Source organism: Helianthus annuus, chromosome 4, assembly GCF_002127325.2.
Source record: "Helianthus annuus cultivar XRQ/B chromosome 4, HanXRQr2.0-SUNRISE, whole genome shotgun sequence".
In the NCBI taxonomy this organism is placed as follows: Eukaryota; Viridiplantae; Streptophyta; class Magnoliopsida; order Asterales; family Asteraceae; genus Helianthus; species Helianthus annuus.
In genome coordinates this window covers 75,363,542-75,378,129 of record NC_035436.2, presented here as the reverse complement: position 1 = coordinate 75,378,129, position 14,588 = coordinate 75,363,542, and the positions used below count along the sequence as shown (strand labels likewise).

At 37.2% G+C, this 14,588-nt stretch overlaps 2 protein-coding genes across 4 annotated transcripts; both read left to right on the top strand.

The window, feature by feature from the left end:
* Positions 1–1,708: 1,708 nt before the first annotated feature.
* LOC110926113 (potassium transporter 1) lies at positions 1,709–7,294 on the top strand. Of its 2 annotated transcripts, none has more exons than XM_022169860.2 (8): positions 1,709–1,921; positions 3,396–3,639; positions 3,718–3,963; positions 4,110–4,160; positions 4,241–4,554; positions 4,643–4,757; positions 5,232–5,486; positions 6,092–7,294. In XM_022169860.2, exons 1-8 carry the CDS (start codon positions 1,868–1,870, stop codon positions 7,078–7,080), a joined length of 2,268 nt encoding a protein of 755 aa, XP_022025552.1. In that variant the 5' UTR covers positions 1,709–1,867; the 3' UTR covers positions 7,081–7,294. The 2 variants fall into 2 exon arrangements, with proteins under 2 accessions (XP_022025552.1, XP_022025551.1); XM_022169859.2 differs by having other exon boundaries at positions 5,229–5,486; positions 6,092–7,290.
* Positions 7,295–9,427: 2,133 nt separating this feature from the next.
* LOC110926115 (pyruvate decarboxylase 2) lies at positions 9,428–12,353 on the top strand. 2 transcript variants are annotated; one of them, XM_022169861.2, is made up of 6 exons: positions 9,428–10,031; positions 10,472–10,635; positions 10,715–11,365; positions 11,449–11,584; positions 11,731–11,919; positions 11,987–12,353. In XM_022169861.2, exons 1-6 carry the CDS (start codon positions 9,603–9,605, stop codon positions 12,155–12,157), a joined length of 1,740 nt encoding a protein of 579 aa, XP_022025553.1. In that variant the 5' UTR covers positions 9,428–9,602; the 3' UTR covers positions 12,158–12,353. The 2 variants fall into 2 exon arrangements, with proteins under 2 accessions (XP_022025553.1, XP_022025554.1); XM_022169862.2 differs by having other exon boundaries at positions 9,429–10,031; positions 11,467–11,584.
* Positions 12,354–14,588: the final 2,235 nt, after the last annotated feature.

The following is a 14,588-nucleotide window of genomic DNA, read 5'->3' as shown; positions in this document are numbered from 1 at the left end:
AGATTTTAGGTTTTCGCTTTTTGATTTTTAGGTCGTAGACTTTAGAATTTTTGTTTAGGTTGTTATATCTTTTTATTTGGCTTTGTATTTTTTTTTATTTTCGTCATTGTGTTTTTTTGCGATTAATTGTGTCTTTTTTACTCGGCATTGTGTTATATTTTGTGATATATTTTGTCTTTGTATTCTTCCTAAATTTTGAAGACTTTATAGGATAACTTTATCCTGTTAGAATAGTTAAACATAAAAGGTATAAGTAAAAGAATGAAATGTATAAGTAAAAGAATGCTTCATTTTTCTTCTTTACCGTATGAACCTCATCTAAAACAATTATGCATTTTACTATTTTTTTTTGGTATTATTATATCTATACGCAATGCACATTTTAATCAATAATAATCATAATCAATAAGTTATAAATGCAAAGGTTATAAAGAGAGATTCTATAACATGGCTTATAGCACGTTTATGGGATTCTAACACTATCGAAACTGTATCTTGATTCAAACGTATGAATCGATAAAAGAATCCTACTATGTTCACTTTTGTCCGTTTAGCTCGAGAGTGATGTGTTTTAGTGGTAAAGCGGATCAAAATCCCAAAAAACGATATTATTGGGCTGTTTATCTAAACACGATATTACTATTTCTGTTCTATAGAAAAAAGATTTAAAAATAACAATTTTTACATTGAAAAGACTATTGTATGTTTTGTATCTTTCGTTTGAAAGTTATTTGTGAAATATAAAAATCAACATAGGTGATTAAGGATGCATGATGAGAATATGTCAAAAAGAACCCTTGATTAAAAATAAATAAAGAGCAATGAGAAAAATATTATCATATACAATTCTCAAAATAAAATAAAAACAATAGTGTGTTACTGTAATAAAAACTGATTGAGTCTTGTTGTCGGGTTAAACTGTATCTAGCATTTTTATCCTAAATCTGAGGTATAATATGTAAAGAACTCGTTAGAAGGTGACGCAATGTTGAGGCCTTAGGAACACCTTTCAACAATAAGTAAAAACTTATCAAAACATGTTATATATATATGTGTATATGTAACATCATGGGCGTAGCTTTTTGCCTAAAAATTTTTGTAAGTATCGAGTCCTTCCACTAATTTTTTTTCAAAAAAATTTGTAGGTATTGTCATATTGAGTTAAGAAAAATCATGAAGAACGAGGCTATTTTCGTTCCCGTAGTTTGTCTAATTATGTCAGTTTATACCGAATTTCAAATTTGTATTATTTTCGTCCCTGACATTCTTGAAACATCTTAGTTTGATCCAAAAAACTAAGGTTGAATCTAATAATTAGACAAACCACAGGGATGAAAATGTCAGTTAACTCATGCATTTTTGAACAGAACTGACATGTTTCAAGAATGTTAGGGACGGAAATGGTACAAATTTGAAATTCGATTTAAACTGACGTAAATGAATAAATTACAGAGACGAAATTTACACTTAAATCTATATTTTACTTGATTTTATTGAGTAGGATTATACTGATGGGTCCCGTAACTTTTTCAATAATGTGGTTCAAAGATATTATTATATTATAATTATAATTATAATATTATGAAAATGGTGGTTAAGAAATAGTGAATAACATAGTTCATGTGGATTTTGGTCATCCAAGAAAATAGGGGTCCCGGGCGGAGAAAACTAGTACATAAAATAAACGATTTGTTTAAAGAGCAGAAAGCAAAGCAGAGGGTGTGACACATGATTGTTGACTGTTACTTTCTTTCTTTTCTTCTCTCTTTGCCCACATCCTACATTCCTTTTTAACCTACACACATACTCACTCTTTCACTCATTTCAACCTCTTCTCTTCTCTTCTCTTCACCCATTTTTATCACCAATGTTTCAGCCTAAACCCTCTTTTGAATCCCAAGAATATGGCCTCCATAACCAGGTATCTTCTTCTTCTTCATCTTCTTTGTTATTATTGTTATGTAGAGTTCATCCTTTGTGGGTTGTTAATGTTGTATTTGTGGGGATTTTGTGTTATGTTTGTTAATGTTTGAGGTGTTTGTTGTAATGGGTATGTGTTATTTTTGACTATTAGTCTAATCATACAATGTAAAGAAGGGTTTTTTTTTTTTTGTTTTAAATATTTTTTCCTGCAAAAAAAATGAATTTTCCCATCTATATGACAATTTTTTCTTGTGAATGTGTTAACAAGATTTAAAAATGGTCTATAAATGAAGCAAATTTTGTAAATATTAAGCTTGTATGGGTGTGATTTGAAAAGATTGTTGATTAGATTTGGGTATTATACAAAAGAATGAGCAGATTCTTGTTAAAAGTTGTGATTTTCCAACTTTTAAAAAGAAAAATTATTATGAATTTATGACCCTTGAAAGGCATGTATTTTGCTGCAAAAGTTGAACCTACTTTCTACCAATTTCAGTGTCTGTGACTTGTGTCATATTTATCTTCACTTTTTGTGATGCTTTCCTTCATGGGTAAGTTTAGTTTTTACTGGCTTTTAAAAAGATCCGCCGCCTAGGCACGAAGAGGCGACCTATGACGCAGGGTCTTTCGCTTCTGACTTGGTGAGCTGCACGGTGAACGAAAAGCGAACTTAAGGCGCACAGAAAATTGGTTTGAGGCGCGTCTCTTGTATATGGGGAGTTTTATAGCACCAGCCATCAAGATGTTATACATATAGCTTTTTAGGTTGTACATATTTATATATTAAATCGTATATAAACATTTTTTATGAAAAGGGGTTCGCTTTTGCGCTTCAGCTCGGGAACCATCGCTCGGTGCTTTTTAAAACCAAGTCTTTTTTTTTTTTTTTACTTTTTTTTTCTTGTAATTAGTTGTCAAGATTCAAGAATGGCTTTAAATATTGAATCTTTTGTACAAATTTAGCTTATTTAGGATGATTTCAAGTATGATCCGGGGATGTTGACTAGATTTGACTATTGCACAATATTGACTCTAATTGACCCCAACTAGAGGGGATAAAGTAAATGTGGCTGTTTTATGTGTGCTTCATTGAGAATGGCTTGTGTCATTAATTTGTGTCATAAGAACTTATGATCTTCAAACCTTTTGAATATGTAGTTCCTTTATATAGTGAATCAAGATTCAAGAATGGCTTGTAAAGATTGGATCTTTTTTACATATTTGGCTCATTTAGGACGATTTCAAGTATGAACCACAGCGGGTCGTGACTAGATTTGAGTTTTGCACAATCTTGACTCTAACTAAAGACGATAAAGTCATGTGGCTGTTTTATGTATATGCTTCATTGGGTTCATGGATAATTAGATATTATCATTAATCTATACATGATAGTTGGGTCATCAAATTTCATCCTTGCGAAAACTACATATTTTCTAGTAAATGGCTAATCGGGTATTATTTGATTAAACCAGAACTTAAATAAGGCATCATGTTCAGCAGTGCTGAGTTTGGCTTATCAAAGTCTTGGAGTCATTTACGGGGATCTAAGTACCTCCCCTCTGTACGTTTACAAGACCACATTCTCCGGGAAGCTTAGTCTTCATGAAGACGATGAAGAAATCTACGGTGTTCTTTCCTTCATCTTTTGGACTTTTACTCTAATCGCCCTCCTGAAATACGTGTTCATCGTCATGTCAGCCGATGACAATGGCGAAGGTATACCTCCCTCGTAGTTGCATACTTTGTAAATACGAAAAACCGTTCATAACCTTTGACATTTGATGTGTGTTAAAGGTGGCACATTTGCGTTGTATTCCTTACTCTGCCGGCACGCAAAACTTAGCATGCTTCCTAATCAACAAGAAACCGACGAGAAACTATCCACATACGGTGTCAAAAAGACTGCAGAAACGTGGCAAAGCTTTGCTTTGAAATCTTTCTTCGAAAAACACCCCAAGTTTCGAAAAGGGTTGTTGATTTTCGTTCTTCTTGGAACTTGTATGACCATTGGTGATGGCGTTTTCACTCCTGCTATATCGGGTAATTACCTTATATTAGAGGTAGAAATTTCGACCCGTTTACTAATTTTGTTAATTTGGGTTTTGTGTTATCTTTAACGGGTCAAACGGGTTGAAAGTTGTCAAAAGTTTGCTTCTTTCTAAACATGTCAAGATCTTTGCTTTCAGTTCTTTCAGCTGTTTCGGGAGTTAAGATTAAAGTTACAGGTCTTCATGACAGTAAGTCAACTTAGTCAAACTCTCTTTCTTTCGTTCGTTCTTCGTTTTTACGCTAACATCTGTTACTTTTTCTTGCCTAGATTATGTAGTGGCGATATCGTGCGTTATTTTAGTCGGACTTTTCTCGATTCAACATCACGGAACCCACCGAGTTGCTTTCTTGTTTGCTCCAATCGTCACAGCGTGGCTGCTTTCAATTGCTGGCATTGGAATATACAACATAATCCAATGGAACCCGCGAATATTTCGCGCTCTTTCACCTGTTTACATGGTAAAATTACTTAAAGAGACCGGTCGTGAAGGTTGGTTATCTTTAGGAGGAGTTGTACTCTCCATCACGGGCGTGGAGACCATGTTTGCTGATTTAGGCCACTTTTCAACGTTATCCGTTAAGGTAATCGGTTCCAAACACCAAATCCGAACAAACCGACACATAAATGAATGTCGAAACTTGAAAGTTTGAAATTTCATACTGTTTTCAGATAGCGTTCACGTTTCTTGTGTATCCATGCTTGGTTCTCGCATATTTGGGTGAGGCTGCGTTTCTGTCGAGGCATCACGAAGATATTCAGCAAAGCTTTTATAAAGCCATACCAGGCAAGAATTTAACGTCCTGGAACCCCGATAGTTAAAAAAAGAGTAAAGTACACGGATGGTCCCTGTGCTTAACCAAAATTTTGGATTTATTCCCTGGGTTTTTAAAATCACACGGATGGTCCCTATAGTTTGCACTTTGTAACGCATTTGGTCCTCAACTTTTGCCAAAAGTACATGGATGGTCCCTTTGGTATGCACTTTGTAATGCATTTAGTCACTAACGTTTAGTGACTAAATGTGTTACATCATGAAAACCATAGGGACCATCCGTGTACTTTTGGCAAAAGTTGGGTACTAAATACGTTACAAAGTGCAAATCACAGGGACCATCCGTGTACTTTTGAAAAACTAGGGACTAAATCCAAAATTTTGGTTAAGCACCGGGACCATCCATGTACTTTACTCTTTAAAAAAACTGTTATGTTCATGATTTTGTTGACTTTTTGGGTTGTTTTGTTGACTTTATTTTAGCAGAAACTATATTCTGGCCTGTGTTCATAGTGGCGACTTTTGCAGCGGTAGTAGGAAGTCAAGCTGCCATTTCTGCCACTTTCTCGATTATAAGTCAATGCTGCGCGTTAAACTGTTTTCCTCATGTGAAAATCGTTCATACTTCGAGAAAAATATACGGTCAGGTTTACATCCCGGAGGTGAATTGGATGTTGTTAAGCCTGTGTTTGGCTGTGACGATTGGATTAAGAGACACAAACATGATAGGACATGCCTACGGTATTCATCTTTTTCATTTAGTCAGTAGTACCTAACTCTTTTGACTTTTGAGGTCAAATTTGGACATTTAGTATCGTATTTTCATATGGATTTTTTCTTAAACTCATGATTAAATGTGTTAATTTTAAGTGTTTCAATATCAAGTTCATGGAGTTTGATGTAGTTACACTAATTTTAGAAATTTTATATTTTGTAGCAATTCAAAGGTGACAGGAAGTATGTTTGACCTTAAAAGTCAAACTTATATTTTCAGGTCAACACATAGTTTTTAAATTTGTATCTTCAGATGGATTTTGTCACGGTCAAAGACATTTATATAATCATATGAAGTTGAATGTACTTTATCCAAAATTTCAAGGTTTTTAAGTTAAATGTCAGTGTGTTTGACCTCAAAAGTCAAAATTGCATTCATTTGGAACAAAGGAGTAATTCTTTCTAGTTCTCGGTTAGATATCGTCTTAACGAGCGTTTTGAAATAAGTTTTTCATCGAAACCGTTACTTTATGTAGTTAAAGTTTTAGCAGTATTTGAGGTCAAAGTTGGTCAGTCTGACCTCAAAAGTCAACATCATAATCATGTGTAACAAAAGGATTAATGGTGTGCAGGACTAGCGGTGACAGTAGTGATGTTTGTAACAACTTGTTTGATGACAATGGTGATGATCATCATATGGAAACAACGGATTGTAACGGCTGCTGCTTTTCTTGTACTTTTTGGGTCGGTGGAACTTCTCTATCTCTCAGCCGGCATCTTTAAAATCCCGAAAGGCGGGTGGATCTCGCTTCTCCTCTCATTAACCTTCATGTCAGTCATGTTTATATGGAATTACGGGAAATTAAAAAAACACGAGTTTGACTTAGAAAACAAAGTCTCGATGAACCGAATCCTCTCACTAGGCCCAAGCCTCGGGATGGTTCGGGTCCCGGGAATCGGGCTTGTTTACACAAATCTAGCAACGGGAATCCCCGCAATCTTTGGTCATTTCGTCACCAACTTACCGGCTTTCCATCAAGTTTTGGTGTTCGTGTGCGTAAAATCGGTTCAAGTCCCGTATGTCAAGGCCGAGGAGCGGATGCTAATGGGCCGGGTCGGCCCGCAAGAGTATCATATGTTTAGATGCATTGTTAGGTACGGTTACAAAGACGTTCCACACGAGAACTACAATTTCGAGAACCGGTTAGTCTCTGCACTCGTGGAGTTTCTTGAAACCGAAGGAAAAGGCAAAGATGAATTTGGAGATACCGAGAGTGAGAATATCGAGGAGAATGTTGCGGAACACATGTTTACGCTTCCTGATCGCGAAGAAAAGATGGTCCGGTCGTTAAAGGAGATTGAGGAGTCGTTTTCTGGGAGTTTAGAAGGGCACCCAAATCTTAATGATGAATCGGTTCAGATACTTAAAGCTCGGGAATCTGGAATCGCTTACATACTCGGGCATTCGTATGCGAAAGCTAAGAAATCGTCCACGATATTCACGAAGTTTGCTATTGATGTGGTGTACTCGTTTTTGAGCAGGAACTGCAGGGGAACAGATGTCGTTTTGAACGTGCCACATACTTCGTTGCTAGAAGTCGGTATGATTTATTATGTTTGACGGTAAAGTGATACGTACGTATACGGTATACGGGTATATACCACTATAAGTATATGTTAAAAAGACTTTTAAGCATGAGAAGGTGCTTAAGTTTTGTACAAAGGTTAAGTTAAATAGATCATAGAATGGGAAAATGTACATGACATTAAACTATACTTGCTAGAGATCAAAGGTCCTAAACATATCAAATATCATTATTATTTTATATTATTTCCTTCGTAAGCCATTATTACATTTTACGGTTTAATGGTTGTTTTACTGATTTGAACTTGCATGTGTGTAATACTCGGAAGCTATTTTTGATCAAAATCTTAGAATTATAATACAAATTAACAAATAATTAGCTGTTTTGTTTGCCTTTTTTAAATAAATAATTTCAAGCCGTGCCCCTCCTCCTCGTGTAAAACCGTGCCAAAGAGCATCAATGCCACACCATCAATAGCGACCACCAACATTAAATTTGCGGCGTATTAATACGAAGAAATTAAACCAGAGTGTAAAACAAAGAAAATAATAACTAAGTCGATTTAGGACAGCGCGTTGCGGCAAACCTGTCAAAAGGGAAAAAATAGACAATGTAAAAATGTTGAACAACATACACACGTGTCGTGTTAACGCAAAATTTAAAACGAAGCGTAAGACGAAACGTAAAAATGTTGAACCATATACGCACGTTGCGCCATGTTAAGTCCTCTCACATTACGGTGGGGGCGTAAAACCATGTCAAACAGCACCAATGCCACACCACCGATAGCGACCACCAACATTAAATTTGCGGTGTATTAATGCGAAAAAATTACATCGAAACGTAAAACATAGAAAATAATAACTAAGTCGATTTCGGACCTGCGCATAACCTGTCAAAAGAGAAAAAATAGATAACGTAAAAACGTTGAACCACACACGTACGTTGTGTCGTGTTAACGCAAAATTTAGAATGAAGCGTAAGACGAAACGTAAAAACGTAAAAACATAAAAACGTTGAACCATATATGCACGTTGCACCGTGTTAACTCGCAAAATTTAGAGCGAAACGTAAACGAAAAATTCCCGAAATATGAAAAGTACAGGTGACCAAAGTTGAAAGTAGAAAGTTGTGAGGTTAAAGTGCAAAAGATGAAATTTTTTTGGTTAAAAGTAAAAAAATTAAATAGTTTTGAGTTAAAAGTGTAATATCAAAAGTTTTTTGAACCTCACCACCAAGCATTTGGTACAACTAGGAATGAACATGGTAATAGACCGGTACCGAAAAACAGGAACCAGTACCGAATATAATCAGTTGGCACCAGTACCGATATTTACCGGTAAATCAACCAACATACCGGTACCGAAAAACGGAGAAAACGAATACTGGTACCTAGTACCAAATGCTTATCCCTATGTACAACCTCCATATCCACAAAAATGTTAAAAATTTATAGTAGAGTAAATTACAAAAGTCGTCCTTTATGTTGACACGAGATTGCAAAGTGTCCTTTATATCCAATAAGTACAAAAAACATACTCAATGTTTGCAAAACCTGACAACGTTGCATGGCGGTGGTTTCGGATGGTTGCTACTCAGCCCAGTGATCATTGTTTTCTACTGGGCCCAAATTCCAAATTCCCCAACCAATCACCCCCACCTTTAAAGTTAATGGATATAACTTGGGTTTACAACATCGAGTACGTTTTTGTACTTTTTAAAGATAAATGACACACTTTATAGTATGAAAATACCTACTGGTATGCGTATGTAAATAGCTAGTGATATTTGAATATGTTTTTGTACTTTTTAAAGATAAATGACACACTTTATAGTATGAAAATACCTAGTGATATGCGTATGTAAATAGCTAGTGATATTTGAATTTCTAACATGAGATACGAGACTAACAAGAAATTTGCGAGTTTTGCATTTAATTAGTTTTGGGTCATCCTTTAGTTAAATGGGTCATGTTTGAATCTAGTTTAGTGGTTGACATAAATAATACATTTATTTGTATTGTTTAAATGGGTTTTAAGTCATGGTTAGACATTTTATGAAAATGAAAAAACTAAGAGCTAAAGAGAGTACTTGACATCCAATTATATAGTTCTAATAATAACATAATTGTTTTTACACCTTTGTATTATTGATCATAAATTATAACTTTAGAATATTAAATAATTAAAAAAATAATAAGAAAATAAGTTAAATATGTCATGTAGTGTTCAAATTCATCTCACATCAATCTAACACGATTTTAAGATTTCATTTTCTGTCATGTCTACTCGACTCGTCCCGTAAATCCGTAAACATGACCGACCTAAGAATAAGAATATAATCTTACCAATATATGAAGAAAAAAAAATTAACTTGTTGAGCAAACAATTCGCATTAAATTGCTCTTAATTACATTCAAAGAACAGCCTTCCTCCACAAGAAACTACCATAAACAACCACCTCACACTATTCCTACAAATTCGAATCTCACTCTCTTATATCACCATCCTTCACCCCATTTCCACACTAAACTTTCCAACACCCCACCCAAAACACAATGGAAGGAACCGAAGTAGCCAACAAGGATGCCACCATGGGCCGCCACCTCGCCCGCCGCCTTGTCGAAATCGGCATCACCGACATCTTCACCGTGCCCGGAGACTTCAACCTCACCCTCCTCGACCACCTCATTGCCGAGCCTCGCCTTAAAAACATCGGCTGCTGCAACGAGCTCAATGCGGGTTATGCAGCCGATGGCTACGCTAGGACCCGCGGTGCTGCAGCCTGTGTCGTCACATTCACCGTGGGCGGCTTGAGCGTCATCAACGCTATAGCCGGTGCTAATAGTGAGAACCTGCCCGTTATTTGTATCGTTGGTGGCCCGAATTCCAATGATTTCGGGACTAACCGGATCCTCCATCATACCATTGGGATACCCGATTTCAGCCAGGAGTTGAGGTGTTTCCAGACCGTTACTTGCTACCAGGTAAAACATTCGAATCTTGGACGGGTCGGGTCTATCAACGGGTCGGGCCAAATGATCATCTTCTTTTATTCACAAAACCTACATGTTATGTGACTTTTGAATTTTGATTCATTTGTCGCGTTTCATTTTAAAATAATTATATTACTATTACCTACTTTACGAGATAAAACATAATCAAATCTACCTATTTATAAAACATTTGAATCTTGCGCGACCTGCCTATCGACGGGTCGGGCTAAATGATCATTTTTTTCATTCACAAAACTTACATTTTACGTGACTTTCAACTCATTTGACATGTTTTTTTTAGTTCTTATCACTTTTACCTACTTTACGAGATAAAACATAATCAAATCGACCTATTTATAAGTCTGTCAAAACGACCTGTCTACGGTCCATAATGTCATTTCTATGTAATATCGAGATCGCATATGGCACAGGCTGTGGTTAGTCATTTAGAAGACGCACACGAGCAAATCGACAGGGCGATTACGACCGCCCTTAAAGAAAGCAAGCCGGTTTATATCAGCATCAGTTGCAATTTGCCCGGGATTCCTCACCCTACTTTTATCAGGGATCCCATCCCGTTTTCACTTGTTGATCGGTAACTAAGACTTGTAAAATTTGTCGATAATCATGTATTTCACATATACATGATGTAAAATTTCTATGTATTCTTGCAGCACAAGCAACACTGCAGAATTAGAAGCAGCAATCGAAGCAGCAGCCGCCTTCTTGGGCAATGCGGTAAAGCCCGTATTAGTTGGTGGCCCAAACCTTCGCGTGGCAAAGGCTACCGATGCATTTGTAGAATTCGCAGACGCCAGCGGCTTTGCATTAGCTGTAATGCCCGCGGGCAAGGGGATGGTTCCCGAGACTCATGAGCACTTTATTGGGACCTACTGGGGTGCGGTCGGGACTTCATTTTGTTCAGAAATCGTCGAGTCAGCCGACGCTTATCTCTTTGCGGGCCCCATTTTCAACGACTACAGTTCAGTCGGCTACTCGTTGCTGCTCAAGAAAGAAAAGGCCATCATTGTGCAGGCTGATCGCGTGGTTATCGCCAACGGGCCAGCTTTCGGGTGTGTTTTGATGAAAGATTTTCTTGAAGGACTTGCTAAAGTAGTCACCAAAAACACTACAGCATTTGAGAACTACGAGCGGATCTTTGTCCCTGATGGAACACCGAATGCACCCGAGCCTAATGAGCCGTTACGGGTCAATATTTTGTTCCAGCATATACAGAAAATGCTTTCTGAGAACACTGCAGTACTTGCTGAAACCGGAGATTCTTGGTTTAACTGCCAGAAGTTGAGGCTACCCGCAGGATGTGGGTACGATAACTAATAACATACTCTTATAAAAATACAGTTTCACATAATTTAGTGTAAATCTTGCATATAAAGAGGGAGAAAAGTTTGTGCTACAATCGCAGGTACGAATTCCAAATGCAGTACGGGTCAATCGGGTGGTCTGTTGGTGCCCTTCTTGGCTATGCTCAGTCTATTCCCGACAAACGGGTCATTGCTTGCATCGGTGATGGCAGTTTTCAGGTAAATAAATACCATACCGACAAACGGGTCATTGTTTAAGCTCGGCTCTCTCAAGTAGCTCATGAGGGGCTTAGCTCGTTTACACCCCTATTTTTTAACGAACGTATTTTGACCCATTCAGCCTATTTGACATGTTCAACGTGCAGGTAACAGTACAAGATGTGTCAACAATGATAAGAAACGAGCAAAAGAGTGTAATATTTCTGATAAACAACGGGGGTTACACCATAGAAGTTGAGATCCATGACGGGCCTTATAATGTTATCAAGAACTGGAACTACGTGGGTGTCGTTGAAGCCTTCCATAACGATGAAGGCAAGCTTTGGACTGCAAAGGTAATACACATAGACCTCGACCTTGGTTTCAAAATGCGTGCATTAATTAAACAATGATAATGAACAGGTAAAATGTGAAGAGGAGCTGATAGAAGCAATAGCAACAGCAACAGGAGAGAAAGAGGATCATTTGTGCTTCATAGAAGTGATTGTTCACAAGGATGATACCAGCAAAGAACTACTTGAATGGGGATCAAGGGTCTGCTCAGCTAACAGTCGCCCGCCTAATCCTCAGTAATTTGGCTCCCACGGATCGGGTCGGATTTGAGTTTGATTTTGGTTTCTTGGATCAGTTTAGATCAAAACTGAATTTTTGTTTTGGTTTTTGGAAATTGGAGCAACAAATGCAACAATCATGGTGATAATTTCTTATAACAGAATTCAGATAAATGAAGTAATTGCAATGAAATTAGCAAACAATCATTTGAGACAAATTCATGTTCTATATTATTGCTCCATAATCAAATTATCATAAAGTACTACCATAACAACCTTGGTTTAATAAAAGCGCACATAGGCGCAAGGGGTCGCCGCTTCAACCTCATAAGGCGCGAGGTTTACCAGAAGCGCAAGTGAGGCGTGTTTTTGGGCAAAAAATTAACTTTGATTTGCGTGCCTCATGTATATGCCACAGCAGGATGTTGTACAACATGCTTTTCAGGTTGTACGTGTAGACAATTTATATATTAAAACATATTAAAGCTGATATCTGTCTAAATCATAACACTCAAGCTGTAAAGGGTGAGCCTTGGCCCTATGCGCAAAGTGCTTACATGGCGCATAGCATAAACATACCATCTTTAGCGATTTTAGACATGTTTTAACCTTACTTTAGGTGGGTTACTGGCTACTTTTTGGACTGGTATGGCCTGAAGTTGTAGAATTATTTCCCGAATTTACGAAACTTGGCTGGAACCTCGCCGGAACGATTTCCTTGCGACTTGCCTCACCTAAGGGCCTACGCGCATGCCAGAAGGGCTTTTGACAACATAGGCTCAAACATTGGGTAAAGGATGCTAGAAACCTATAGAAAAAGTTATATAATAATTTGTGCCTCGCGTACAAATGCGTAATTTCTGCTATAGACTATGTTGACTACCTTTTTAGCAACTACAGGAATCAAATGCATAAGCTAAGAAACTCAAAATCAAAACAGTAAGTGAAAACTAAAAGAGTAGAGTTAAGTGCCATTTTCGTCCCTATGGTTTGTTCACTTTTGCTATTTCAGGCCAATTTTCAAAAATGCACCAGTTTCCTCCTTCACATATTGGAAACGTGACACTTCAGTCCAAAAATTAAAACCCAGTTAAGTCAGACAGGTTAAATGAAGGGTATTATTGTAAATTCATATATCTTTTATTTTTACCTTATTTTATGAATTGCCAATAATACCCTTCATTTTTTTTTGAACGGCAAATTTCTTTTATTCCGTGTCGTCTATGGGACTTGAACCCAAGACCTCCCTCTCCCAAGGTGTTTAAAGGCTTTTCCTTTGCCAATGGACCACCACCCCATTGGTAATAATACCCTTCATTTAACCTGTCTGACTTAACTGAGTTTTAATTTTTGGACCGAAGTGGCATGTTTTCAGTATGTCAGTGAGGAAACTGGTGCATTTTTGAAAATTGACCTGTGTTAAACCAAAAGTCTGTCATGTTTATTATTGTTAGAGGGTTGAATGTGTAATATTTTAGTCTTTATATTTCCCTGTTTGTAACTCTCTATTCATGCAATAAAAATCCAACCCTTTGGTTTTACATGGTATCAAGAGCCAGGAGCTCAACAGTCAACTGTTCCCCTTCCCTTCGCCGGTAACCTGTTTTTTTTCCGGCCAGCCTCTTTCAATCATGGCAACCTTGGCTGCCTTCACCACTGCTGAGAAAACAGCCCATAACACACACAAATTTGCTTTTACCCTAACCCCAACAAACTATGGGTATTGGAAAGCCATGATCGAACCTTTCTTGCTTACAAATAATCTGTTCGATTATGTGGATGGCACCATTCCTTGCCCAGAACCAACTGTAATCATTCCAGCATCTAAAGAAGGTGAAGCTTCTTCAACCACTGATAACCCCAGTTATTCCCGGTGGATTGCAAACGATGCCCACATCCGGATGATAATCTTATCAACAATTTCTGAAGCATCATTTCAGCATGTTCAAGGTAACACTTCTCGTGATCTTTGGCTTTCTTTAGAACGTGCTTATGCACCCAACACAGCCTCTCGTGAATACACTTTAAAAACTCAATTGCTCAGAATAATGATGAAAGGGGATGAAACCCCAATTGCATATTTGACCCGAGCTATGGAATATGCCTCTGCTTTGTCAAATATTGGTGAACCTATGAAAGATAAGGACCTAGTTATGCTCACAATATCTGGATTAAGAGACGAATACAATGGTTTAAAATCCAATCTTCTAGGCCGACACCCACCAATCACGTTTAATGAACTGCCTGGCTTATTATCTGAGACGGTAATCCTTTGCCCATCCTACATATTGGATCATCCAAATCTTTTTCACCAAATAAAACGTTTAATCTTAACAATATTCTTCACGTACCTGCCATTCAAAAGAATCTATTATCTGTTAAACAATTTTGTGTTGATAATAACGTCTACTTTGAATTTCATGCATCTTTCTTTGTTGTGAAGGACGAGTTTT

Bases quoted from the DNA above. Each gene is read 5' to 3' on its own strand.
- LOC110926113 (XM_022169859.2), top strand. From the start codon at position 1,868: ATGTTTCAGCCTAAACCCTCTTTTGAATCCCAAGAATATGGCCTCCAT. The intron at 4,758-5,228 runs GCAAGAATTTAA...ACTTTATTTTAG, and splicing joins CTTTTATAAAGCCATACCAG to CAGAAACTATATTCTGGCCT. The intron at 5,487-6,091 runs GTATTCATCTTT...AATGGTGTGCAG, and splicing joins CATGATAGGACATGCCTACG to GACTAGCGGTGACAGTAGTG.
- LOC110926115 (XM_022169861.2), top strand. From the start codon at position 9,603: ATGGAAGGAACCGAAGTAGCCAACAAGGATGCCACCATGGGCCGCCAC. The intron at 10,032-10,471 runs GTAAAACATTCG...CATATGGCACAG, and splicing joins AGACCGTTACTTGCTACCAG to GCTGTGGTTAGTCATTTAGA. The intron at 11,366-11,448 runs GTACGATAACTA...GAGGGAGAAAAG, and splicing joins AGGCTACCCGCAGGATGTGG to TTTGTGCTACAATCGCAGGT.